This window comes from Manis pentadactyla, chromosome 9 (genome assembly GCF_030020395.1).
Source record: "Manis pentadactyla isolate mManPen7 chromosome 9, mManPen7.hap1, whole genome shotgun sequence".
NCBI lineage: Eukaryota > Metazoa > Chordata > Mammalia > Pholidota > Manidae > Manis > Manis pentadactyla.
The window spans coordinates 44,132,444-44,158,249 of NC_080027.1; the positions used below are offsets into that span (position 1 = coordinate 44,132,444).

Consider the following 25,806-nt stretch of genomic DNA (forward strand, 5'->3'; position numbering starts at 1 on the left):
TGTAGGAAAATTTTGACAGAATATCTTATTATGGAACCCTACCTTGAATATTCATCAGTGGAAAAGGCAGCATAATTTTATATTAGTCAGTGTTTTCTAACCAGTATTTAATAATTTCTCAGCACTGGTAGTGAGGGAGGTCATGGTGTGGGGGCAATAGGAGAATTTTATGATAAATTCAAATAGGTGAATTAAAATGGTTGATTCACTAGATCCCTTTGAACTAAGAGGATATGTGATTACAGAGTTCAAGCGTATAAGAAGGTACAAATATAATTTTTTTTTAAATTACATATGAAGACAACCTTCATTGATTTACATTTCTCGCCACTGAGTAGTTTCAAAATTATTTATCTCCACCAAAGGAATCTTCTTATTTTACTGTTTTTCACTCTTTTGCAATAAACTTGTCTCATTTGTCTGGCTATTCAATATTTAATGAGTCAATATTTGTTTACCCTACAGGTAAACATATATCCAAAAACTTCTCTCACTTAATAATGTGTTCATATTTTTCTTTAATCTTAGTGTGTATACCTCCACCAAAAATCATGGCTTATACCTGTGGCTTTATAGACTCTTCTCCTAATCAGGGGGGTGTATACATAAACATGAGCTATTATTACTTGACCATTGGAAGCTGTTGTCTTGGAACTGGGAATATGTATACTAATGAGAATAATCGAACGAAAGAACATGATTGCAGCGGCCTATTAATTTTAACTGAAACTTTGATAAGCTGATAGCAATCATTATCATCTGTTTTTCTTATTCTTCTATATAAGTTATATAGCACAGGTAAAGAACTTGGGAATCTGAACAAAACCATTTTAGGAATAAAAATTTGATTGCAGTGCCAGCATGGAGGCAGGGCCACTTGACATAAGTGAAATAAACCTGTGGTAGTGGGAGATAATCAGGAACCCCAAATAAAGCCAAGAACATCTCCCCAAACCCCCAGCTAAGACTCAGGAAAGTCAGAATGAGAAACACCTTCTTGGCTTTCATCTTCCGAAAATTAGCTGTTCCGATGTCATCACCTGTCTGCATTGCTGCGCATACTAGCAAGAAGGGCTTCGGCAACATGAACCCGTTAAAACTTTCGGAGGGTTGCCTGTATTGGTGTTCTAGAATTAGAATATTTAAGTGACTTATGACTCTGCTCCATTTTCAGTAAATTTAAAAAATAAATGGTAACAATGGCAATGAAAATAAGCCCTGTATAGACTCAAGAGCCAGGGTGAGACAGCATTTATTATCCACAGCTTTGAAATTTCCTAAGAATTACAGAAAAAAAAATGTTTATGCACGTACATAATGCCTTTGCCAAAAGTACTGCAAAATACTGAGTTTGACTACAAATTTGACTAATGGAACTAAAGTTTTATAGGTCTGGAAAATTAATAACTTTTTATTTGAGGGCTTATTTTTAGAAAAGCCACTTTTTTTTTTTTTTAGATAATTATTTTTTTATTGAAGGGTAGTTGACACACAGTATTACATTACATTAGTTTAGGTGTACAACATAGTGATTCAACATTTATATACATGACAATTCTAGGTAACAGCTATCACCATACCAAGCTGTTACAATATCTTGACTATATTCATTACATCCCGGTTACTTATAATTTTACCATTGGAAGTGTATACTTTTTTTTTTTTTTTTTTTTTTGTGAGGGCATCTCTCATATTTATTGATCAAACGGTTGTCAACAACAATAAAATTCTGTATAGGGGAGTCAATGCTCATTGCACAATCATTAATCCACCCCAAGCCTAATTTTCATCAGTCTCCAATCTTCTGAGGCATAACAAACAAGTTCTTACATGGAGAACAAATTCTTACACAGTGAATAAGTTCTTACATGGTGAACAGTACAAGGGCAGACATCACAGAAACCTTCGGTTTTGTTCATGCATTATGAACTATAAACAGTCAGTTCAAATATGAACACTCATTTGATTTTTATACTTGATTTATATGTGGATACATTTCTCTCTTTATTATTGTTATTTTTAATAAAATGCTGAAGTGATAGGTAGATACAAGATAAAGGTAGAAAACATAGTTTAGAGTTGTAAGAGAGCAAATGTAGATGATCAAGTGTGTGCCTGTAGACTATGTGTTAATCCAAGCTAGACAAGGGCAATAAAACATCCACATATGCAGATTTCTCTCTGAATGGAAGGGTGAGGTCAGAAGCCTCACCTCTGTTGATCCACAATTTCTCACCTGATGAACCCCCTGCAACTGTGCCTGTCTTAGGTTGTTCCTCCCTTGAGGAATCTTACACGTCTCTGGCTAACCAGTCATCTTCCGGAGCCATACAGGGAAATGTAAAGTTGGTAAGTGAGAGAGAAGCCTTATTGTTTGAAATGGTTAGCTTTTTATTTCTTTGCATATTTATGCCCTGTAGCTTCTATGACCAGCATTTGTCTTGAGGTACCTTTACATAACATAATAGGAGTATAGTTACATAACCAAAGCATACCTGTAATTACCAGCCATCTCCAGTGAAACCAAGAAAACCAGTTAGGCACATTAGGCATTTGTGAAAACTTATCTATGATATGGTGGATATTGTCCAACTGAAGTTGAACAGTCTGAGAGAAATCAGACAAATTAAAACAACCCATTCCTGGGGAATGTTCACATCCCTTATGTTCTTTTAACAGTAAATAGTCTGTAGTTGTAAGATTTTGGAGCGCTACAATTTGCACTTCTCCTAATTCTTGATTGAGTCCAACAGTATAGATCCAGTCAAATATGTTGTTTTACTGTATGCACAGGCTAGCTTAGATATCTCCTTTCTCATTCCCATGGCAAGTCCAGGAACTGGTGGGATGAGTGCATCTACAGCTGTAGCAGTGCGTGGAACTTTGTTGGGGTTTTTTGATGATCATCTTCTGGCATGAGTCTTCCAGAGAGTGCTGATGTTGGAAGTTCTTTTTCATATCATATCTTAGTTCATTTTCGGGGTAACCCAATTAGGCTTTGATCCTCTGTATAAACACAAACAGACCCTTTCCCTACACTTTGATATGCCCTTCATACCCTTGTGAAGAACACATTGGAGGTCAGCCCAAAGGAACTGCCTTATTCTTTTTTTTTTTTTTTTTGGTATCACTAATCTACAATTACATGACGAATATTATGTTTACTAGGCTCTCCCATACACCAGGTCCCCCCATAAACCCCTTTACAGTCACTGTCCATCAGCATAGGAAAATGTTGTAGAATCAATACTTGCATTCTCTGTGTTGTACAGCCCTCCCCTTTCTTCCACCACCCCCACGCATGCTAATCTTAATACCCCCTTTCTTCTTCCCCCCCTTATCCCTCCCTACCCACCCATCCTCCCCAGGCCCTTTTCCTTTGCTACCTGTTAGTCCATTCTTGAGTTCTGTGATTCTGCTGCTGTTTTGTTCCTTCAGTTTTTCCTTTGTATTTATATTCCACAGATGAGTGAAATCATTTGGTATTTCTCTTTCTCCGCTTGGCTTGTTTCACTGAGCATAATACCCTCTAGCTCCATCCATGTTGCTGCAAATGGTTGATTTGCCCTTTTCTTATGGCTGAGTAGTATTCCATTGTGTATATATACCACATCTTCTTTATCCATTCATCTATCGATGGACATTTAGGTTGCTTCCAATTCTTGGCTACTGTAAATAGTGCTGCAACAAACATAGGGGTGCACTGATCTTTCTCATACTTGATTGCTGCATTCTTAGGGTAAATTCCTAGGAGTGTAATTCCTGGGTCAAATGGTAGGTCTGTTTTGAGCATTTTGATGTACCTCCATACTGCTTTAAACAATGGTTGAACTAACTTACATTCCCACCAGCAGTGTAGGAGGGTACCCCTTTCTCCACAGCCTCGCTAACATTTGTTATTCTCTGTCTTTTGGATGGTAGCCATCCTTACTGGTGTGAGGTGATACCTCACTGCAGTTTTAATTTGCATTTCTCTGATAATTAGCGATGTGGAGCATCTTTTCATGTGTCTGTTAGCCATCTGTATTTCTTTTATGGAGAACTGTCTGTTCAGTTCCTCTGCCCATTTTTTCATTGGGATATTTGTTTTTTGTTTGTTGAGGCATGTGAGCTCTTTATATATTCTGGACGTCAAGCCTTTATCGGATGTGTCATTTTCAAATATATTCTCCCATACTGTAGGGTTCCTTTTTGTTCTATTGATGGTGTCTTTTGCTGTACAGAAGCTTTTCAGCTTAATATAGTCCCACTTATTCATTTTTGCTGTTGTTTTCCTTGCCCGGGGAGATATGTTCAAGAAGAGGTCACTCATGTTTATGTCTAAGAGGTTTTTGCCTATGTTTTCTTCCAAGAGTTTAATAGTTTCATGACTTACATTCAGGTCTTTGATCCATTTTGAGTTTACTTTTGTATATGGGGTTAGACAACGGTCCAGAATTATTTGTTCCAGTTCATTGAAGAATGTTGCTGGTAGTTTCATAGGGATTGCATCAAATCTGTATATTGATTTGGGCAGGATAGCCATTTTGAAGATATTAATTCTTCCTAGCCACGAGCATGAGATGAGTTTCCATCTGTTAGTGTCCCCTTTAATTTCTCTTAAGAGTGACTTGTAGTTTTCAGAGTATAAGCCTTTCACTTCCTTGGTTAGGTTTATTCCTAGGTATTTTATTTTTTTTGATGCAATTGTGAATGGAGTTGTTTTGCTGATTTCTCTTTCTGTTGGTTCATTGTTAGTGTATAGGAAAGCCACAGATTTCTGTGTGTTAATTTTGTATCCTGCAACTTTGCTGTATTCCGATATCAGTTCTAGTAGTTTTGGGGTGGAGTCTTTAGGGTTTTTTATGTACAGTATAATGTCATCTGCAAATAGTGACAGTTTAACTTCTTCTTTACCAATCTGGATTCCTTGTATTTCTTTGTTTTTTCTGATTGCCATGGCTAGGACCTCCAGTACTATGTTAAATAACAGTAGAGAGAGTGGGCATCCCTGTCTAGTTCCCGATCTCAGAGGAAATGCTTTCAGCTCCTAGCTGTTCAATATAATGTTGGCTGTGGGTGTATAATAGATGGCCTTTATTATGTTGAGGTACTTGCCCTCTATTCAAATTTTGATGAGAGTTTTTATCATGAATGGATGTTGAACTTTGTCAAATGTTTTTCAGCATCTATGGAGATGATCATGTGGTTTTTGTCTTTCTTTTTGTTAATGTGGTGGATGATGTTGATGGACTTTCTAATGTTGTACCATCCTTGCATCCCTGGGATGAATCCCACTTGGTCATGGTGTATGATCCTTTTGATGTATTTTTGAATTCAGTTTGCTAATATTTTGTTGAGTATTTTTGCATCTACGTTCATCAGGGATATTGGTCTGTAGTTTTCTTTTTTGGTGGGTTCTTTGTCTGGTTTTGGTATTAGGGTGATGTTAGCTTCATAGAATGAGTTTGGGAGTATCCCCTCCTCCTCTATTTTTTGGAAAACTCTAAGGAGAAAGGGTATTATGTCTTCCCTGTATGTCTGATAAAGTTCCAAGGTAAATCCTTCTGGCCCGGGGGTTTTGTTCTTTGGTAGTTTTTGGATTACCACTTCAATTTCGTTGCTGGTAATTGGTCTGTTTAGGTTTTCTATTTCTTTCTGGGTCAATCGTGGAAAGTTGTATTTTTCTAGGAAGTTGTCCATTTCTCCTAGGTTTCCCAGCTTGTAAGCATATAGGTTTTCATAGTATTCTCTAATAATTCTTTGTATTTCTGTGGGGTCCATCGTGATTTTTCCTTTCTCATTTCTGATTCTGTGGATTTGTGTTGACTCTCTTTTTTTCTTAATAAGTCTGGCTAGAGGCTTATCTATTTTGTTCATTTTCTCAAAGAACCAGCTCTTGGCTTCATTGATTTTTGCTATTGTTTTATTCTTCTCAATTTTATTTATTTCTTCTCTGATCTTTATTATGTCCCTCCTTCTGCTGACCTTAGGCCTCATTTGTTCTTCTTTTTCCAATTTCAATAATTGTGACAGTAGATCATTCATTTGGGATTGTTCTCCCTTTTTTAAATATGCTTGGATTGCTATATACTTTCCTCTTAAGACTGCTTTTGCTGTGTCCCACAGAAGTTGGGGCTTAGTGTTGTTGTTGTCATTTGTTTCCATATATTGCTGGATCTGCATTTTGATTTGGTCATTGATCCATTGATTATTTAGGAGCGTGTTGTTAAGCCTCCATGTGTTTGTGAGCCTCTTTGCTTTTTTGTACAGTTTATTTCTAGTTTTATGTCTTTGTGGTCTGAAAAGTTGGTTGGTAGGATTTCAATCTTTTGGAATTTACTGAGGCTCTTTTTGTGGCCTAGTATGTGGTCTATTCTGGAGAATGTTCCATGTGCACTTGAGAAGAATGTATATCCTGTTGCTTTTGGATGTAGAGTTCTATATATGTCTATTTGGTCCATCTGCTCTACTGTGTTGTTCAGTGCTTCCATGTCCTTACTTATTTTCTGCCCAGTGGATCTATCATTTTTGGTGAGTGGTGTGTTGAAGTCTCCTAGAATGAATGCATTGCAGTCTATTTCCCCTTTAGTTCTGTTAGTATTTGTTTCACATATGCTGGTGCTCCTGTGTTGGGTGCATATATATTTAGAATGGTTATATCCTCTTGTTGGACTGAGCCCTTTATCATTATGTAGTGTCCTTCTTTATCTCTTGTTACTTTCTTTGTTTTGAAGTCTATTTTATCTGATATTAGTACTGCAACCCCTGCTTTCTTCTCGCTGTTGTTTGTTTGAAATATGTTTTTCCATCCTTTGACTTTTAGTCTGCACATGTCTTTGGGTTTGAGGTGAGTTTCTTGTAAGCAGCATATAGATGGGTCTTGCTTTTTTATCCGTTCTATTACTCTGTGTCTTTTGATTGGTGCATTCAGCCCATTAACATTTAGGGTGACTATTGAAAGATATGTACTTATTGCCATTGCAGGCTTTAAATTCGTGGTTACCAAAGGTTCAAGGTTAGCCTCTTTAGTATCTTACTGCCTAACTTAGCTCGCTTATTGAGCTGTTATATACACTGTCTGGAGATTCTTTTCTTCTCTCCCTTCTTATTCCTCCTCCTCGATTTTTCATATGTTGGGTGTTTTGTGCTGTGCTCTTTCTAGGAGTGCTCTCATCTAGAGCAGTCCCTGTAAGACATTCTGTAGAGGTGGTTTGTGGGAAGCAAATTCCCTCAGCTTTTGTTTTTCTGGGAATTGTTTAATCCCACCGTCATATTTGAATGATAGTCATGCTGGATACAGTATCCTTGGTTCAAGGCCCTTCTGTTTCATTGTATTAAATATATCATGCCGTTCTCTTCTGGCCTATAGGGTTTCTGTCGAGAAGTCTGTTAGCCTGATGGGTTTTCCTTTATAGGTGACCTTTTTCTCTCTAGCTGCCTTTAAAACTCTTTCTTTTTCCTTGATCTTTGGCATTTTAATTATTATGTGTCTTGGTGTTGTCCTCCTTGGATCCTTTCTGTTGGGGGTTCTGTGTATTTCCGTGGTCTGTTCGATTATTTCATCCCCCTGTTTGGGGAAATTTTCAGCAATTATTTCTTCTAAGATACTTTCCATCTCTTTTCCTCTCTCTTCTTCTTCTGGAACCCCTATAATATGGATATTGTACCTTTTGAATTGGTCACACAGTTCTCTTAACATTGTTTCTTTCCTGGAGATCCTTTTGTCTCTCTCTATGTCAGCTTCTATGCGTTCCTGTTCTCTGATTTCAATTCCATCAATGGCTTCTTGTATCCTATCCATTCTGCTTATAAACCCTTCCAGAGTTTGTTTCATTTCTGTGATCTCCTTTCTGGCATCTGTGATCTCCCTGCGGACTTCATCCCATTTCTCTTGCGTATTTCTCTGCATCTCTGTCAGCATGTTTATGATTCTTATTTTGAATTCTTTTTCAGGAAGACTAGTTAGGTCTGTGTCCTTCTCTGGTGTTGTTTCTGTGATCTTTGTCTGCCTGTAGCTTTGCCTTTTCATGGTGATAGGAATAGTTTGCAGAGCTGGGACGAGTGACGGCTGGAAGAACTTCCCTTCTTGTTGGTTTGTAGTCCTCCTCTCCTGGGAGAACAGCGACCTCTAGTGGCTTGTGCTGGGCAGCTGCGTGCAGACAGGTTTTCTGCTTCCTGCCGGACTGGTATGGAGTTTATCTCCGCTGTTGCTGTGGGTGTGGCCTGGTTCGGGCCTCTGCTCCAAAGTGGTGGAGTCGCGTTGGAGCAGGAGCTGCTGGGAGGCTATTTATCTCCATAAGGGGCCTCCCTTCTCCCTGCAGCCCAGGGGTTATGGTGCCCAGAGATCCCCGGATTCCCTACCTCCAGATTAAGTGTCCCACCGTGCACCTTTAAGACTTCCAAAAAGCACCCGCCAAAACAAAACAACGACCACAAAAAAAAAAAATTTAAATTAAAAAAAAAGAAAAGTTTTTTTTTTAATTAAATAAAAGAAAGAAAGTGTCCGCTTGTTTTTCTTTATTCTCCGGCGCCAGCCTCAGGCGTCTGCTCAACGGTCTTGCTGCCTTGTTTCCCTAGTATTGGGGGCCCTAGCCCTTTAAGACTTCCAAAAAGCGCTCGCCAGAACAAAACAGAAAAAAAAAAAAAAAAAAAAAATGGTCACGCGTTTTTCTGGTATCCTCCGGCGCCAGGCCACCGGTGCCCGCTCACTGTTCTTTCTGCCCTGTTTCCCTAGTATTGGGGGCCCTATCCCTTTAAAACTTCCTAAAAGCACTCGCCAAAACAAAGCAGCAAAAAAAAAAAAAAAAAGGAAAAAAAAAGAAAATGGTCGTGCACTTTTCTTATGTCCTCCGGCTCCCGGCCTCCGGTGCCCGCTCACTGTTCTTGCTGCCCTGTTTCCCTAGTATCCAGGGCCCCCTGCGCACGCACTGTCTGCGCTCTGGCCTGGATGGCTGGGCTGGGTGTTCGGCAGTCCTGTGCTCCGTCTCCCTCCCGCTCTGCCTATTCTTCTCCCGCCGGGAGCTGGGGGGATGGACGCTCAGCTCCCGCCAGGCCGGGGCTTGTATCTTACCCCCTTTGCGAGGTGCTGGGTTCTCTCAGGTGCGGATGTGGTCTGGATATTGTCCTGTGTCCTCTGGTCTTTATTCTAGGAAGGGTTGTCTTTGTTATATTTTCATAGATATATGTGGTTTTGGGAGGAGATTTCTGCTGCTCTACTCACGCCGCCATCTTCTGCCCCTCCATCTAGAAAAGCCACTTTTATATAATTTTTGAAATATTAAAAGTAAGAACTGCTGCTGTTTTATAAGTTGCTAAAATTTTATCATATTCTCTTGTTGGTGAACGTGAATGTTTCAGTCACTCTGCAGAGGCTCTCTCAGTGATAGAATTTAATAATTATGGGGCTTGACATTCTTCAGTGGCTTTCTTGTTCTGAATGAATGAGAATATTCTTCACTCTGAATTTTTGTCTTTTTCACTCCGTTTCATAATCCCTGAGAGTTCGTGTTTATTAGGGTAAGAAAAATATTATAAATTTTCATGGCAGTTTAAATTTCATTGTAATTCTGCCATTATCTTTAAGAGTTCAAATGAAAGACAGATAATTAACATTTTTTCTTCATTGTAGAAAAATTAGGCAGAGGGAATACATCACATACTCTCAGGATGAAAAATAAGAACTGGAGTCTTCATGCTAGTGTGTGCATATATACACACACACACATATATGGTATATATGTGTGTGTGTGTATATATATATATATATCAGTCTATCACCCAACTCATCTCCTCCCATTAAATATGTCCATAGAAAAATGGAATATTAATTCTCTCCAGTCTTCTATTCAGTGTTATGGGGGAAAAAAGCAAGGAAAACATATTACTTTTTTGTATTTAAAATTTATTATCAAGTTAGAAAGTCAAAAGCTATATATGTAGTACAGTTAAAAGTTCAGAGGACATATACACAAATTATGTGGTTATAACAGTTCATTTTACAAAAGTAAAGAATTTAACTCTTAATTTCTCTGGTTCATGAATTTTCTTCAGAGAGATCATGATGTCCCATAAAAGAGAAGTGGTTTGTGCATAGTCATTCAGTAATTTAGTAACTCTTCTCAGACCATTTTATTCTCCTCTCCTGCATCATGCCAAAATGAATGGTTAGAGTTTGACTGGATGAAGGAATAAATACTTATTTTCTACTATTATTTACTCTAGCTCTTTTCTCTCTGATTTCTGTAACAGACGTTGGTCACCTCTCTCTAACAACATGCAACCACACATTGGCTCACCTCCTTTACTTTCTGCTGAACTGGAGTCCCAGGATTAGAAGACTTCCAGATCTGGACCTCCATCCCTGACAGCTTCATGGACTTTTTGGTAGTGGTAGGAAATGGCCTGGTCATGGCAGTGGTGGCCTGGGGCAGGAGCCTCCGTGAACCCATGTGTCTCCTCCTGGCCATGCTGGCACTCAACCATGTCTCCCTTTGTCCCGTCACAGGCCCAAAATGCTCCTCATCCTCTGGCAGGGCCCTTCCCCATCAGTGTCTCCAGCATATCTCACACAGATGTTTTTTGTTCATGCTCTTTTCCTCTCTGAATCTGATGCTCTACTGGTCATGGCTTTTGATCGCTACATGGTTATCTGTGCACCACTCCATCATGCAACCCTACTTACAGGCTCTCTTGTTAGCAAAGTGGGCCTGGCTCTGGTTGCTCAGAGTGTGGCTGTGGTCACCCCTGGTGTCCTTCTCACTCTCCGGCTGTACTTTGGCTGGAGCAACACTAACCATCATACCTGCTGTGAGAACATGGGTATTGCCAAGCTGGCCTGAAATAACATTGCCCTTAGTGGCATTTATGGGCTCACTGCTGCTCTCCTCACCATAGGACTGGACATTGTCCTCATTTTCCTGTTCTACTGTCTAATCCTGAGAACAGTGTTGCAACTACCTTCTAGGGAGGCCCACACAAAGGCCTTAGGAATCTGTGGAGCTCATATATGTGTCATTTTGATGTTCTATACTTCTTCTCCTTCTTTACCCATCACTTTGGAAACCACGTGCCCAGACATGTCCTTATCCTCCCGGCAAACTGCCATTTACTGGTGCCACCTACAATGAACCCCATTGTTCATGGGGTAAAGACAAAAGAGTTAAGGATGTGAGTACTAGGGCTCTGTAACCAACAAAAATAACCTAAGAGTTATGAAGCAGCAGGATCTGGGGAGTCCAGGATGGAGGATCAGGCATAAATATCAAACCTGAATCAATCTGGGCATATCTAGCCCCAGAACACCTGACTTCTGGAGAGAGCTTAAAATATTCATATTTCCAAATGTCATCTTCTTGACATGGGGTAAACAGGAAGCTAACAGGGACCTGCTCAGGTACTGTCGAGGAATAGCTCAGCCTATTAAGGTAATCAGTGGAATGTCACTGAAATAGCAGAGAGGATTCAAATATCCTTTTTGTAATACACAAATGCCTCTTCTATGTCAGTTTTCTATGGACAGGATCAAATGTAAACTTTATAAAGTCAGGAATTAATTCTGATTCCAGCTTCATCATTACATTCACAGGACCCAGAATGTACAAATAATTTAATAGATGTTTGTTGAATACATAAAAATACCTTAAACTAGTCAAATAATAAATGCTAATGATTTTATCTCTCTGATATGTTTTATCTAACAAAATCCTTAATGTATAGGAACTAGAGTTAAAAACTTCTGCTTTAGCTTTGAAAACAATATCTATTTCATATATCCTTTAGTACTTTACTGTAATAAAGACCCTTTTGGTCACATAATAGAAAATTGATTAGGTTAGGTAAATAAAAAGGCAGCACCTGAGTTATGTCGCTGTCATGACATCCAAGGATACTTTGAATGTCTGACTCAAAGGAACAAAAGGAAGGCTGCTGTAGGACCTCATGAGCAGAAAAGTATGAACTCCCTCACTGGATATGGTGATACTATCCTGTCTCAGTGTCAGTGATTATGGAACCATAAGTATAATTGTCCTATATTGGGTCACATTTCTAAATAAGTCTGTTATATCCCTTAGTATTGTGATGTAGTGGGAATGAAATTGTGCCAGGACAATTCTCAAGAAAAGGAAATGATGGCAAATGGTCAGGAGCATGTCCACTGGATGCACGTGGCTCCTTTCATAAGCACATGCAGTTTTCCTAGTTTGGATTTCCCCACAGCAAATGTTATAACTAATTGCACTCTTTATTATGTGAGACATACTTTATCATCTATAAATCTATCTTTCATAATCCATGCAATGTAATTCCTTTTCTTCAAGAGAAAATATTCACATCTTGATTAATAAAAGAGCTACAATATTTCCCTGACACCAGAAATTTAAAAGGTGCATCATGAATATAATACAAATGCATACATAGTCTACTGGTTGAATTAATTGAACTGAGTGTGTTGAAAATATTTACAGTTATCATTCTCCTTATAAATGCATATAGTGGAAGAGGATAAAAGATGGCGGCATGAGAGGAGAGACAGAGAATTTCTCCTAAAACCATATACAATTAGAAAATATAGTTGGTGCAACTAATCCTGAGAGAGAAACAGGAAAAAGGATGGCACCAGACTGCATACACCTGGGGAAAAGAGCAGACCTCACAGACCAGAGTAACGTAACAAAGCTGTGGCCTGGTAGGACCCAAGCCCTTCACCCACCCCAGCTCACTGGTGGAAGGAAGAGAAACTGAGCAGGGAGGGAGTGGAAGGTCTGGGACTGCTGAATACCTAGCTCTGGAGTTCTGCTCTGGGAGCTCAAACCTACATTTCATGGTGCTTTCATGATACTCATGTGATTACAGGGTTGGAAAGCTAGTATAGGTAGAATTTCTGAGATTCTAGCTGCTTGTAGAAAGCAGGGATCCATATCTGGCTGCTCTGGGACAAAAGCTTATACTTGTGTGCTCGGCCCACTGGTTCACACAGCGGAGACAGGCATAGCAGCCGGGAAGCAGGAAACAGCTCTTTCCTCCCCCCAGGCACCAATCCCACTCCCCTGGGACCCCCAACATTGCTTCAGGGGCTGAGCAGCTCCATAGTAGAGCTTCTGGACACTAGAGGGCGCCATATTCAAATATGAAACGCCAAAGGAACCTGGTCCAGAGTAAAATTAATATAACTCCGGAGAAAGATTTAAATGACATGGACCTTATGACTCTTCCTGAAAGGGAGTTCAAAATAAAAATCATCAACATGCTAATGGAGGTACAGAAAGGTATCCAAGAACTCAGAAATGAATTCAGGTCAGAGGGTGTTAAAAGCAGATTGGTTACAGTGGAGGAGACGATAAATGAATTAGAAACTAGAGAAGAGGAGTACAAAGAAGCTGAGGCACAGAGAGAAAAAAGGATCTCTGAGAATGAAAGAACATTGAGAGAACTGTGTGACCAATCCAAATGGAACAATATTTGCATTATAGGGATACCAGAAGAAGAAGAAGAGAGAGAAAGGGATAGAAAGTGTCTTTGAGGAGGTAGTTGCTGAAAACTTCCCCAGTCTGGGGAAGGAGATAGTCTCTCAGGCCATGGAGATCCACAGATCTCCCAAAGCAAGGGACCCAAGGAAGACAACACCAAGACATGTAGTAATAAAACTGGAAAAGATAAAGGATAAGGACAGACTATTAAAAACAGCCAGAGAGAGAAATAAGATCACATAAAAAAGGAAAGCCCATCAGGCTAACATCAGACTTCTCAGCAGAAACCTTACAGGCTAGTAGGGAATGGCATGATGTATTTAATGCAATGAGGCAGAAGGGCCTGGAACCAAGATTACTTTGTCCAGCAAGATTATCATTTAAATTTGAAGGAGGGATTAAACAATTTCCAGATAAGCAAAAGCTGAGAGAATTTACCTCCCACAAACCATTTCTACAGTCTATTTTGGAGGAACTGCTACAGATGGAAGTGTTCCTATGGTTAAATAGCTTTCATCAGAGGTAATAAAACAACAGTAAAGAAAGTAGAACAGCTACTTACTAAGCAAATTCAAAATTAAATTAATGATCCCCAATGTCAATCAAGGGATAGACAAAGAATACAGAATATGATACCTCATATATAAAGAATGGAGGAGGAAGAAAAAGGAAGATAAAAAGAAAAGAACCATTAGATTGTGTTTTAACAGCATATTAAGTGAGTTAAGTTAGACTCTTAGATAGTAAGGAAATTAACCTTGAACCTTTGGTAACCACAAATCTAAAGGCTGCAATGGCAATAAGTACATACCTACTGATAATCACCCTAAATGTAAATGGACTGAATGCACCAAACAAAAGACATAGAGTCACTGAATGGGTGAAAAACAAGACCCATATATATGCTGCCTACAAGAAACTCACTTTAAACCCAAAGACATACACAGACTAAAAGTGAAGGGATGGTAAAAGATTTCATGCAACTAACAGAGAGCAAAAAGCAGGAGTTGCCGTCCTTGTATCAGACAAAATAGACTTCAAAATACAGAAAGTAGCAAGAGACAAAGAAGGACAGTACATAATGATAAAGGGGTCAACAAGAAGATATAAACATTATAAATATATATGCGTCCAACACATGAGCTCCCACATATGTGAAACAAATATTAACAGAATTAAAAGGGGAAATAGAATGCAGTGCATTCATTCTAGGAAACTTCAGCACTCCACTCACTCTGATGGACAAATCAACCAGACAGAAGATAAGTAAGGAGACAGAGGCACTGAACAATACAATAGAACAGATGGACCTAACAGACATCTACGGAACTCTACACCCAAAAGCAGCAGGATACACATTTTTCTCAAGTGCACATGGAACATTTTCAAAAATAGATCATATACTAGGCCACAAAAAGAGCCTCAGTAAATTCAAACATATCGAAATTGTACCAACCCATTTCTCAGATCACAAAGGTATAAACTAGAAATAAATTACTCAAAGAAAATGAAAAATCCCACAAACACATGGAGGCTTCACAACATGCTCCTAAATAACAAGTGGATCAATGACCAAATAAAAACAGAGATCAAGCAATTTATGGGAACAAATGACAACAATAATTCAACACTGCAAAATCTGTGGGACGCAGCCAAGGTCATGCTAAGAGGAAAGTATATTTCAATACAGGCCTACCTCAGGAAAGAAGAACAATCCCATATAAGCAGTCTAACCTCAAAATTAATAAAACTAGAAAAAGAAGAACAAATGAGGACCAAAGTTAGTAGAAGGAGGGACTTAATAAAGATTAGAGCCAAATAAATAAAATTGAGAAGAATAAAACAATAAAAAGAATCAATGAAAGCAAGAGCTGGTTCCTTGAGAAAATAAACAAAATAGATAAACCCCTAGCCAGACTTATCAAGAAAAAAGAGAGTCTACATACATAAACAGAATCAGAAATGAGAAAGGAAAAATCACTACAGACACCACAGAAATACAAAGAATTATGAGAGAATACTATGAAAAATTATATGCCAACACACTGGATAACCTAGAAGAAATGGACAACTTTCTAGAAAAATACAACCTTCCAAGGCTGACTAAGGAAGAAACAGAAAATCTGAACAGACCAATTACCAGCAACGAAATTGAACTGGTAATCAAAAAAGTACCTAATAACAAAACCTATGTACCAGATGGCTTCACCACTGAATTTTATCAAACATTTAGTGAAGACCTAATGCCCATTCTCCTTAAAGTTTCCAAAAAATAGAAGAGGAGGGAATACTTCCAAACTCATCCTATGAGGCCAGCATCACTATAATACCAAACCAGGCAAAGACACCACAAAAAAGAAAATTACAGACCAATATCCCTGATGAACATAGATGCAAAAATACTTAACAAAATATGAGCAAACCGAATTCAATAATACATCAAAAAGATCATCCATCATGGTCAAGCAGGATTTATGCTTGGGATACAAGGATGGTACAACATTTGAAAATCCATCAACATCATCCACCACATCAACAAAAAGAAGCACAAAAACCACATAATCGTCTCCATCAATGCTGAAAAAGCTTTTGACAAAATTCAACATCCATTCACGATGAAAACTCTCAACAAAATGGGTATAGAGGGCAAGTAACTCAACATAATAAAGGCCATATATAACAAACCCATAGCCAACATTATATTTAACAGCGAGAAGCTGAAAGCTTTTTTTTTAAGATTGGGAATAAGACAAGGATGCCCACCCTCCCCACTTCTATTCACCATAGTCCCGGAGGTCCTAGCCAAGGCAATCAGACAACACAAAGAAATAAAGGCATCCAGATTAGCAAGGAGGAAGTCAAACTGTCCCTGTTTGCAGATGACATGATATGGTACATAGAAAATCCTGAAGAATCCACTCCAAAACTACTAGATCTAATATCTGAATTCAGCAAAGTTGCAGAATACAAAATTAATACACAGAAATCTGTGGCATTCCTATACACTAACAATGAACTAGCAGAGAGAGAAATCAGGAAAATAATTCCATTCACAATTGCATCAAAAATAATAAAATAAAAAACCAAGGAAGTGAAAGACCTATACTCTGAAAACTACAAGATACTCATGAGAGAAATTAAAGAAGATACCAATAAATGGAAACACATCCCGTGCTCATGGATAGGAAGAATTAATATTGTCAAAATGGCCATCCTGCCTAAAGCAATCTATAAATTCAATGCAATTCCTATCAAAATACCAACAGCATTCTTCAAGGAACTAGAGAAAATCATCCTAAAATTCATATGGAACCACAAAAGACCTCGAACAGCCAAAGCAATCCTGAGAAGGAAGAATAAAACAGGGAATTATGCTCCCCAACTTCAAGCTCTACTACAAAGCCACAGTAATCAAGACAATTGGTACTGGCACAACAACAGGCCCATGGACCAATGGAACAGACTAGAGAGCCCTGATATAAACCCAACCATATATGGTCAATTAATATATGATAAAGGAGCCATGGACATACAATGGGGAAATAACAGCCTCTTCAACAACTGGTATTGGCAAAACTAGACAGGTACATGCTAGAGAATGAAACTGGATTATTGTTTAATCCCGCACACAAAAGTAAACTCGAAATGGATTAAAAACTTGAATTAAGTCATGAAACCATAAAACTCTTAGACAACAACATAGGCAAAAACATCCTGAATATAAGCATGGGCAAGTTCTTCCTGAACGCATCTCCTCGAGTAAGGAAAACAAAACCAAAAATGAACTCATGGGACGACATCAAACTAAAAAGTTTTTGTACAGCAAAGGACATCATCAGCAAAACAAAAAGGCATTCTACAGTGTGGGAGAATATATTTGTAAATGACATATCTGACAAGGGGTTAACATCCAAAATATATGAAGAACTTACACACTTCAACACCCAAAAAGCAAATAAACCGATTAACAAATAGGCAGAGGATATGAAGAGACAGTTATCCAAAGAATAAATTCAGATGGCCAACAGACACATGAAAAGGTGCTCCACATCACTAATCAGGGAAATGCAAATTAAAACCACAATGAGATATCACCTCACACCAGTAAGGATGGCCAGCATCAAAAAGACTAAGAACAACAAATGCTGGTGAGGATGCAGAGAAAGGGGAACCCTCCTACACTGCTGGTGGGAATGTAAGCTAGTTCAACCATTGTGGAAAGCAATATGGAGTTCCTCAAAAAACTAAAAATATAAATACCATTTGACCTGGAAACCCACTCCTTGGAGTATACCCAAAGAATACAACTTCTCAGATTCAAAAAGACATATGCACCCCTATGTTTATCACAGCACTTTTTACAACAGCCAAGATATGGAAGCAACCTAAGTGTCCATCAGTAGATGAATGGATAAAGAAGAAGTGGTACATATACACAATGGAATACTATTCGGCCATAACAAAGAAACAAATCCTACCATTTGCAACAACATGGATGGAGCTGGAGGACATTATGCTCAGTGAAATAAGCCAGGCAGTGAAAGACAAGTGCCAAATGATTTCTCTCATTTTTGGAGTATAACAATGAAGCAAAACTGAAGGAACAAAATGGCAGCAGACTCAAGAGATTCCAAGAATGAACTAGTGGTTACCAAAGGGGAGGGGTGTGGGAGGGCGGGTGCGGAGGGAGGGAGAAGGGGACTGAGGGGTATTATGTTTAGTACACATGGTGTGGGGGATCACGGGGAGAACAGTGTGGCACAGAAAAGGCACATAGTGGGTCTCTGGCAACTTGTTGCGCTGATGGACAGTGACTGCATTGGGGTATGGGTGGGTACTTGATAATATGGGTAAATGTAGTAACCACATTGTTTTTTCATGTGAAACCTTCATAACAGTGTATATCAATCATACCTTAATAAAAAATTTAAAAATAAATAAATAAATAAATAAATAAATAAATAAATAAATGCATATAGCTGTTTCTAGATTTTATGTGTAACCAGGTAATTATCCACACTGTATTTTTTAAAAGGAAATTATGTTTTTATTGCTTAAATTATTAGATTGAATGACTGAATGACTAAATGGGATAGTGAAGTATTTTGCAGCAATGATCTGTATAGAATAAAATGCCAAATGCTTAGACAATGAAAGAGATCATGACTGTCTCTATTATTTTTTTTGCCACAAAGGGTCTTCTGCAGCATAATCTAAGGGGTAATATTTGGTCTGCAACTGCATTGCATTTTTATCTAGTAACGGGGTTGGAATACAAAGACCATGTATTATTTGGGCTTCTGGATATTTTACAAATTCTGCAGGAAGGCAAAAAATAAACTCAGAAGGTAAATAAATATTCATAAATTTACCAAACAAGGTAATATGGTTAAGAGTGTCTCCTAATTTATAAATCTATATATAATTGAGATAGATGCTTTGATAATTATTGTCATTGTAGTCAAGAACAAGAGGGCTTCTTGTTTTAGGAGCACTAGCAACTTGTTACAGGACTGGCCTCCAGGCTCCATTAAGATTCCAAAAACAAAAGTAATGTTTTTGTATTCAATTCAGAACATAACCTTTCTGTTCATTCATTCATATATTCAATCATTCATCTCTTCACTATGTTTTACTGGGAAGAATGATCTTAATTTTGAGAAGATATATTTTCTGAATGTTTTTGGTAAAATATATTTATGAATATATGTAACTCTAAGAACAGATTTTAGGAGCTACTGTAGTATTGGAAACTCAAAAGTTGAGTATCTATGTACATATCAATTTAAAATAGCTTTATTGGTGCATGAAGCACACAATCTAAAAAATTGGTAAAACTTTTTTTGGAGCACCAAGTGTAGGAAAGCATCCATAAATTAAAATATATCTTGTGTTTGAAGGTCTTATTTAAAGATGATTATAAAGTTAAATGTCATACAATGTACAGCTGATAGTTTTCCTTTTTTTATCAATTTTATTTTATTTATTTATTACCAAATATTATCTAATTTTGATGTTCATGTATTTTGCTTTGTTTTTGGTCATTATCCCTTAGATCAAGGTGAATGTGCTAAAGGAGAAGGGTAATTATAAACAAAATCAAGAAATAGGATAAAAAGGGTAGGACCAGGCATAGTTATATTAAAACCAGGGAGTAGAAATAGATTCATGGAAATTTTAGATGTACTCCATATGCATGGAATTTTAAATTCTAATTTTAAGTGAGTAAAATCTCTCTTTATGGGAAATGTGGGCTCATGATAGGTCACATATTTTCCCCCAAGATTTTTAAAAACATCCAAACTGGTCAGTCTTTATTCAATGATGGCATCTTTTATTTACCATTGATACAGTCAGTAATTATTAAGTGCCTCTTGTACACCAAGCACAATGCTGATTCTTACAGTAGCAAACTGTTTGAGGCACAGTTTCTGCAGTAGCTAGAATAAGACATGTGAAAACATGTTACATATTAAGACCTATACAAATATTGGTAACTATAAAGCATTCCTAAGTCCTCACCATTTCTTATTTGCCTTTGAGAAAGTATACACATATGAACTAAGAAAATTTAATTAAATTTACAAGATTTTTATACAACTCTATGCACACACATGTGCTAGATAATTTTAGAGTTGGAAGAAAATATAGTTTTGCATGTTGAAAAGAGTTCTAGATAAAATTAAGAGACCAGTATTGTCAATTTCCTCCTACCACAAACTTATAAATAGCTACACCTGGGTGACTTACTGGGGTTTTTTTTTTTTTTTACATTTAAACAAACAGTATACCCTAAATTATTACTAGGGTAATTAAATCCTAAATTAAATCAATGGATTACAACCACTGGCTTCATATGACAATATCTGGGGTCTTTTCAAAATTACTAAGCCTCAGCTTTCTATAAGATTAAAACTATTTCTAAAAATTAAGCAAAAGAGAAAAAATATGGACTTCATCTTTTTCTATTCCCAAGGCAACAAAATCACCTCAGAAAGAGTCCATACATATAAAATGTAAAAGGTGATGCCAATGTGCTATGACAATTGATGACTTCTGCTTTGAGTCCAATAAGCTCTTAAGTAAATATAAGATTTTTTCCCTCTTTAAGAAAGATAGGATAGTAAATACATTTATATAATGAGAAAGATAATGTAAGATTCCCAGAAAAATATAGAGTGTCAAGAAACAAATAAATAGGAGTTTAGTATGTTCAGGAAAACTTCATGGATAAGTGACCTTGAATAAAGACTGGGATTAGAGATGGGAGAGAATGGGTAGAAATAATTTCTGACACACTCCATTCCAACATACTCACAGTTCAAGGGGATTTATACAGCACATGTTAATTCAGGCTGTGTAGTCTGAGAGGAAACCAACAGCCCCCTTTAGAACCTTTCTATGGTGCTCAGGTGGCTCTCTTTCTGTTAAGAAGTCTTCTGTTGGCAACTCTGGTGCCAACATACATGGAGTAGGCAAATCACTGTGTGTTCACATCATTAGCATTGATGCCGTCATCTTGAGGACATCCCCTACCTCACAGTAGAATTGTTTTTTGTGGGTAGAAGCAGGTGGAGCACTCCTTGACGAATCTGTTTGGTCTTCGCACTATAGATGATTGGATTGAGCACAGGTGGAACCAACAAGTAGACATGAGCCATGAAGATGTGGATGAGCGGGGAGGAGTGTTTGGCAAAGCGATGGACAATAGACAGCCCAATCATAGGCACATATAGAATGAGGACAGCACAAATGTGAGATGCACACGTGTTGAGGGCCTTAAGCCTCCCCTCACGGGATGCAATTCCTATTACTGAGTGAAGGATGAAAACATAAGACACAAAAATACCCAGAGAGTCCATGCCCCACAGTACAGTGATCAGAACCAAGCCATATATAACGTTAAACTTGGTGTCAGCACAGGCAAGGCGTATCATGTCCTGGTGCAGACAATAGGAATGAGAAAGTGTGTGGGAGTGGCAGAAGGGAAAGAAGGCCAGCCGCGCCAGAAGTGGAATCATAGCAAAAGCACTCCTCAGTAGAGCTGCAATTCCAATTTTAGTGATAAGTCTTGGGGTGAGAATGGTAGCATATCTTAGTGGGTGGCAGATGGCCATGTACCGGTCAAGGGCCATGGCCAAGAGCACAGATGATTCAGTGAAGGAGAAAATGTGAATGAAAAACATTTGGACTATGCAGATATTGAACTGGATCTCCCTGGAAATGGACCACAGCACCCTGAAGAGTGATATCATTGTGGGCAGGGACATGCCCATGTCAGTGAGGGAAAGCATGCCCAGGAAGTAGTACATGGGCTCATGGAGCCTGGGGTCTGTTCGGACAATGTGTAGGATGGTACAGTTACCCGTTATTCCAATAAGGTAGAGGAGACAGAATGGGATGGAAATCCAGTGGTGAAATTCTTCATAGCCAGGGATACCTGTGAGATAGAATGTGGAAGATAGAGTACCGTTGGTGTCTAAGGTTGCCATAGGGCTTACTGTTAAACTACAGTCCAACTTCTCGATCACACTCCCATGGAGAAGAAAATTAGACCAGCATCTGTGTCAGGAAACAAACAAAACAGATAAAACTTCAGTGCTCGCCTGTAACCACTCCTAAATCCAGCCCCACATTTTTGCTTTTTCTTTCTTCATTCCATTACTGAACGTTGTCAGTTAAGTAAATAAATACTCATTTTATAACAAGAATATTTTTTTCTGCTTCTCATATGCAGACCCACTGACATCCTATCTGACTATGGACCATCTTCTAAAGACACTATTAAGAGGAACACACATACAAACTCTTCTAGATTACAGTTATAATTTCACAATTTTCTTTAGGAACTTGCTCAGCCAGAGTTACTGGTCTTACATTATCCTTTAAAAGAAATTTTTTTTATGATTCCTACGTGATTTATATGAAATGCCTTTTTCTGCCTGAACTTAATAGCTTTTTCAATAATACTAGAACACCATACAAGTAACCTTTATATAACTCAGGCAAGTGCTGGTTAACGTGATTCTTGTTCTTACTAACATATCTCCAACTATGTAATTGATAACACAGGCTTGGTCTTGAACTGGCATCCCTAAGAATATAGTTTAAAATAGACTTAACTAGAAGAATTGTGGATTATTAGCATTATTTTAATATAATATATAATTTTAATAAGGTACAATCCCTCTGACTCTTATTTTAAAGGTTCATAACCTTCTTCCTATATGTCTCAGAATTGATCAGTCATTTAGAAAGACTAGTTCCATCCACAAAACAACAACAACAACAAAAAAAGCACTGTAAAATGATAGATAAGGGTTGTGGAAAGAAAGTAGAAATACATGATTCAAAGCAAAAACAGGATAAAACAGAATAACAACAAATAAATGCTCAAAAACAGTCTATTGGCATTTGACCTTGACACTGGATCTTTTCTAGTCAGACCAAAAGTGTAAATATGTTCTCCCCCACTAGAAGATTCTAGTACTTCTTCTGTAGTCAAGAAAAGCATCTCTGAAGTAAGAAAGATGAACGACTTTTCAAAATTCCACTTCATTTGCCAAGAATCCATGCTCACACCAAAATGCTGTTTTTTAGAATTTACAATCCATGAGACAGATTTCTTCCTGTTCTAAAATAATAAACTGACATCCTCCTTTCTTGTAATGTTTATTTCAATGCTTTGGAACAATCAATCTTCTTGAGTTCCATGCAGACAAGCCCTGAATGCAACAGATATTTGCCTGGAATGCCTAATAATGACAATTTTCTCAGAAATGAAGAACCATAATCAAGAAACCAAACAAGTAAATTACAGGTATAATATCAGTCTTCCTGAATGTTCATGTCATAATCAGACCTACCCACATATGAACTGATACTTAAGACCCTGCTGGTTTCCTCAACCCGCCTGGCTTTTTCCACCAACAATCCCTGCTTTTCCTGCCCTGGTCTGTTTACCTCACCTGCCCTTCTGCACTTGGACTCAATATCATCTCCAATGCCCATATTTTCTAATACTATTCCTTCTTTTGTTGGTTATTTCCCTATTTTTCACTTATAATCTAAAGTTGAAAATCTGCCATCTTTTTATCTCATGGCTTAGTTCAGACCTTTTCTTTGATTTTATAACCAGTCTCCCACTGCCAAGAAAGAAACAAAGTTTAACTGAAACCTGAAAGATGTCTGATCTGGAAGCCAGTTTGAAGCACCTGCAGTCACCTCAGTGACATTTACTGATGTTCCGCTATCTCCCTTGTTCTGCTTCTCTGCAAGGACATCAACCTTAGTCATATTCTCATTCTAAAGCTTGCTTTTTAATTTTGGAGAGGTGACATTTTTCCCTCTGTACCAAAGTTGCCTCATCTGCAAATTGAAGATAATAATAATCTGGTCAGATTGTGCTAAAATGAAAGGGCATATTGTAGGTAAAATACTTAGCATAGTGTATTTTATATACTTATATACAGTGACCAGAAAATAATGGCTATGATGATGAAGATGACAGTGAGGATGATGACAATAGTAATAATAATTATTTGAAGTGTATTGGGAGGGAGGAAAACATGAGAAGACTATTCCTTAGAATAAAACACCAGAGTGGGCGCCTTAGAAAAGTGAGCTTGGCAGGCTGATGGGTGGGAAGTGAGATGGGATGTCAGTTTCATCCCCCTTTCATCCAGTGAAGATACAATACAGCCAGAGATATGAATCACTTCTTGATTTTTTCTTTATTCTTAAATTCATCTGATTATTATACTGACCTTATCTATATACTTTCCATCCTATTTAGTGCCAATCTGCAGGGGTTGAGGGTGGAAACAGGGTCCAGGGAAAAATGGGAAGTCTCACCAAGTAAAGGTACAAAATCTTTGGGACATCAGTGAGTGAGGAATCTGAGCAGCCATGTTAATATTCTGGAGTTACCACAACATATATTCACCATATTCCATATATTTACTAGTATCTTGTCTGCTATTATTACACAACTCCTTATACTGTAGCACTGGTTCATCATCCAGTTCCTATTACTCCTGATACTATTATTTCAAATTCATTCACATGGCCTTCTGACATCTTCCACCATTACCCAGAGGGGAAGGATGGTGTTCATGCAGTAAGTTTATGAACTAAAAAATCTGAAGGACTTGTGTATGGGATTTAGACCTCTGAGCTATAGTTAATGTCATATTAAAAATCACTGATATTTGAGATTGGGAAGGACCTTGGAGATTATCTGATATAACCCCAGTCTTACTCTGGAATTCCTCTTTTGTCATGTCAGAAAATAGCCAAGAAAAACACCTCTGAAGTAAACATTTGTAAACATTATGTCCATGGACACAGCGGACACCAGCAACAATAAAAGTCTAGGCCATCTTAGGAAGTCCTATCTGAAACGTCTGAGTCTGATTTGAATTCTATGACAATGGGCATGAAGAGGTATTTCTATGAAAATTATGCCCTATGATGAACCGAGAATCTTTCCCTTCTTGAAGCAACCTTGTGGTCTTCCTTCTCATACTCTGGGGGTCTGCCTTCTACTCTTTTGTCTCTCAGCTTCCCCTCCATGTTCTCCCATTACCTCCATCTTTATTTTTCCCAGTTCTCACATACTTGGTAGAATAGTTCCTCTTGACATTAGAGACCAGTCTAATTCTCAGAGCAAGAAGGATGAGTTAATAAGTCTTCCTCCAGTCCTTAGAGATATGAAGTCCCAGGATAAGAGTAGGACCCTGCATGTAACCCTGTCGGTGCCACCATTTCAGTATATGGCCCTTCCCAACTCCCCTCTCTACCGCTCAGACTGTAGCAGGACACTGCAGTTCGGGAATACAGGGGCAGGAAGGCTACAGTGATACTCAAATAGTTACTACCTCAATGTCTGGAACAAATGATGTAGGGAAAAATGACAAGACATGCTAGTTTATATCCAGGATATGAGCAGGTAGTGAAGAGTTTTAGGTATGGTGTATCCAGTGAGAGGGACTTACTAAGGACTAAAAATGCAGGAACACAGAAGTGACTCTAGTTCATTTCTACTGTTATATACAATAAAAATGAAATTCAGTTATGTGATTTGCCTCCCTCAAAATCACCCAGTGAGAGTATATGGAAATCTCTGTACCTTCCAATATATTTTCCTGTGAACCTAAAACTGCTATAAAAATAATAAAATCTATTTTTTAAAATTATACAATAAGCATTAAAGCCAATGTTAACTACTGAAGTCTGATTCTCTAGTTCTGTTCTTCCTTCACTGTGCCGTAGAATTCTTCCTGATAAAATAGATACATTTGATATGACTACCAATAAGTGTTTACTCAGTGAATAAAACTTCTCTTTGCCCAAAAAT

The 25,806-nt window shown here is 38.0% G+C and overlaps 1 protein-coding gene and 1 pseudogene across 1 annotated transcript; one reads left to right on the plus strand and one right to left on the minus strand.

Moving 5' to 3' along the window:
* Positions 1-10,296: 10,296 nt before the first annotated feature.
* On the plus strand, positions 10,297-11,391 carry LOC118912092 (olfactory receptor 52P1-like; annotated as a pseudogene).
* Positions 11,392-20,980: 9,589 nt separating this feature from the next.
* LOC118912093 (olfactory receptor 51L1-like) lies at positions 20,981-21,940 on the minus strand. The gene has a single exon (XM_036884876.2). The coding sequence runs from the start codon at positions 21,938-21,940 to the stop codon at positions 20,981-20,983; it is 960 nt and encodes a 319-aa protein (XP_036740771.2).
* Positions 21,941-25,806: the final 3,866 nt, after the last annotated feature.

Excerpts from the sequence above, each read along its gene's own strand:
- LOC118912093 (XM_036884876.2), bottom strand. The coding sequence starts at position 21,940 with ATGGCAACCTTAGACACCAACGGTACTCTATCTTCCACATTCTATCTC.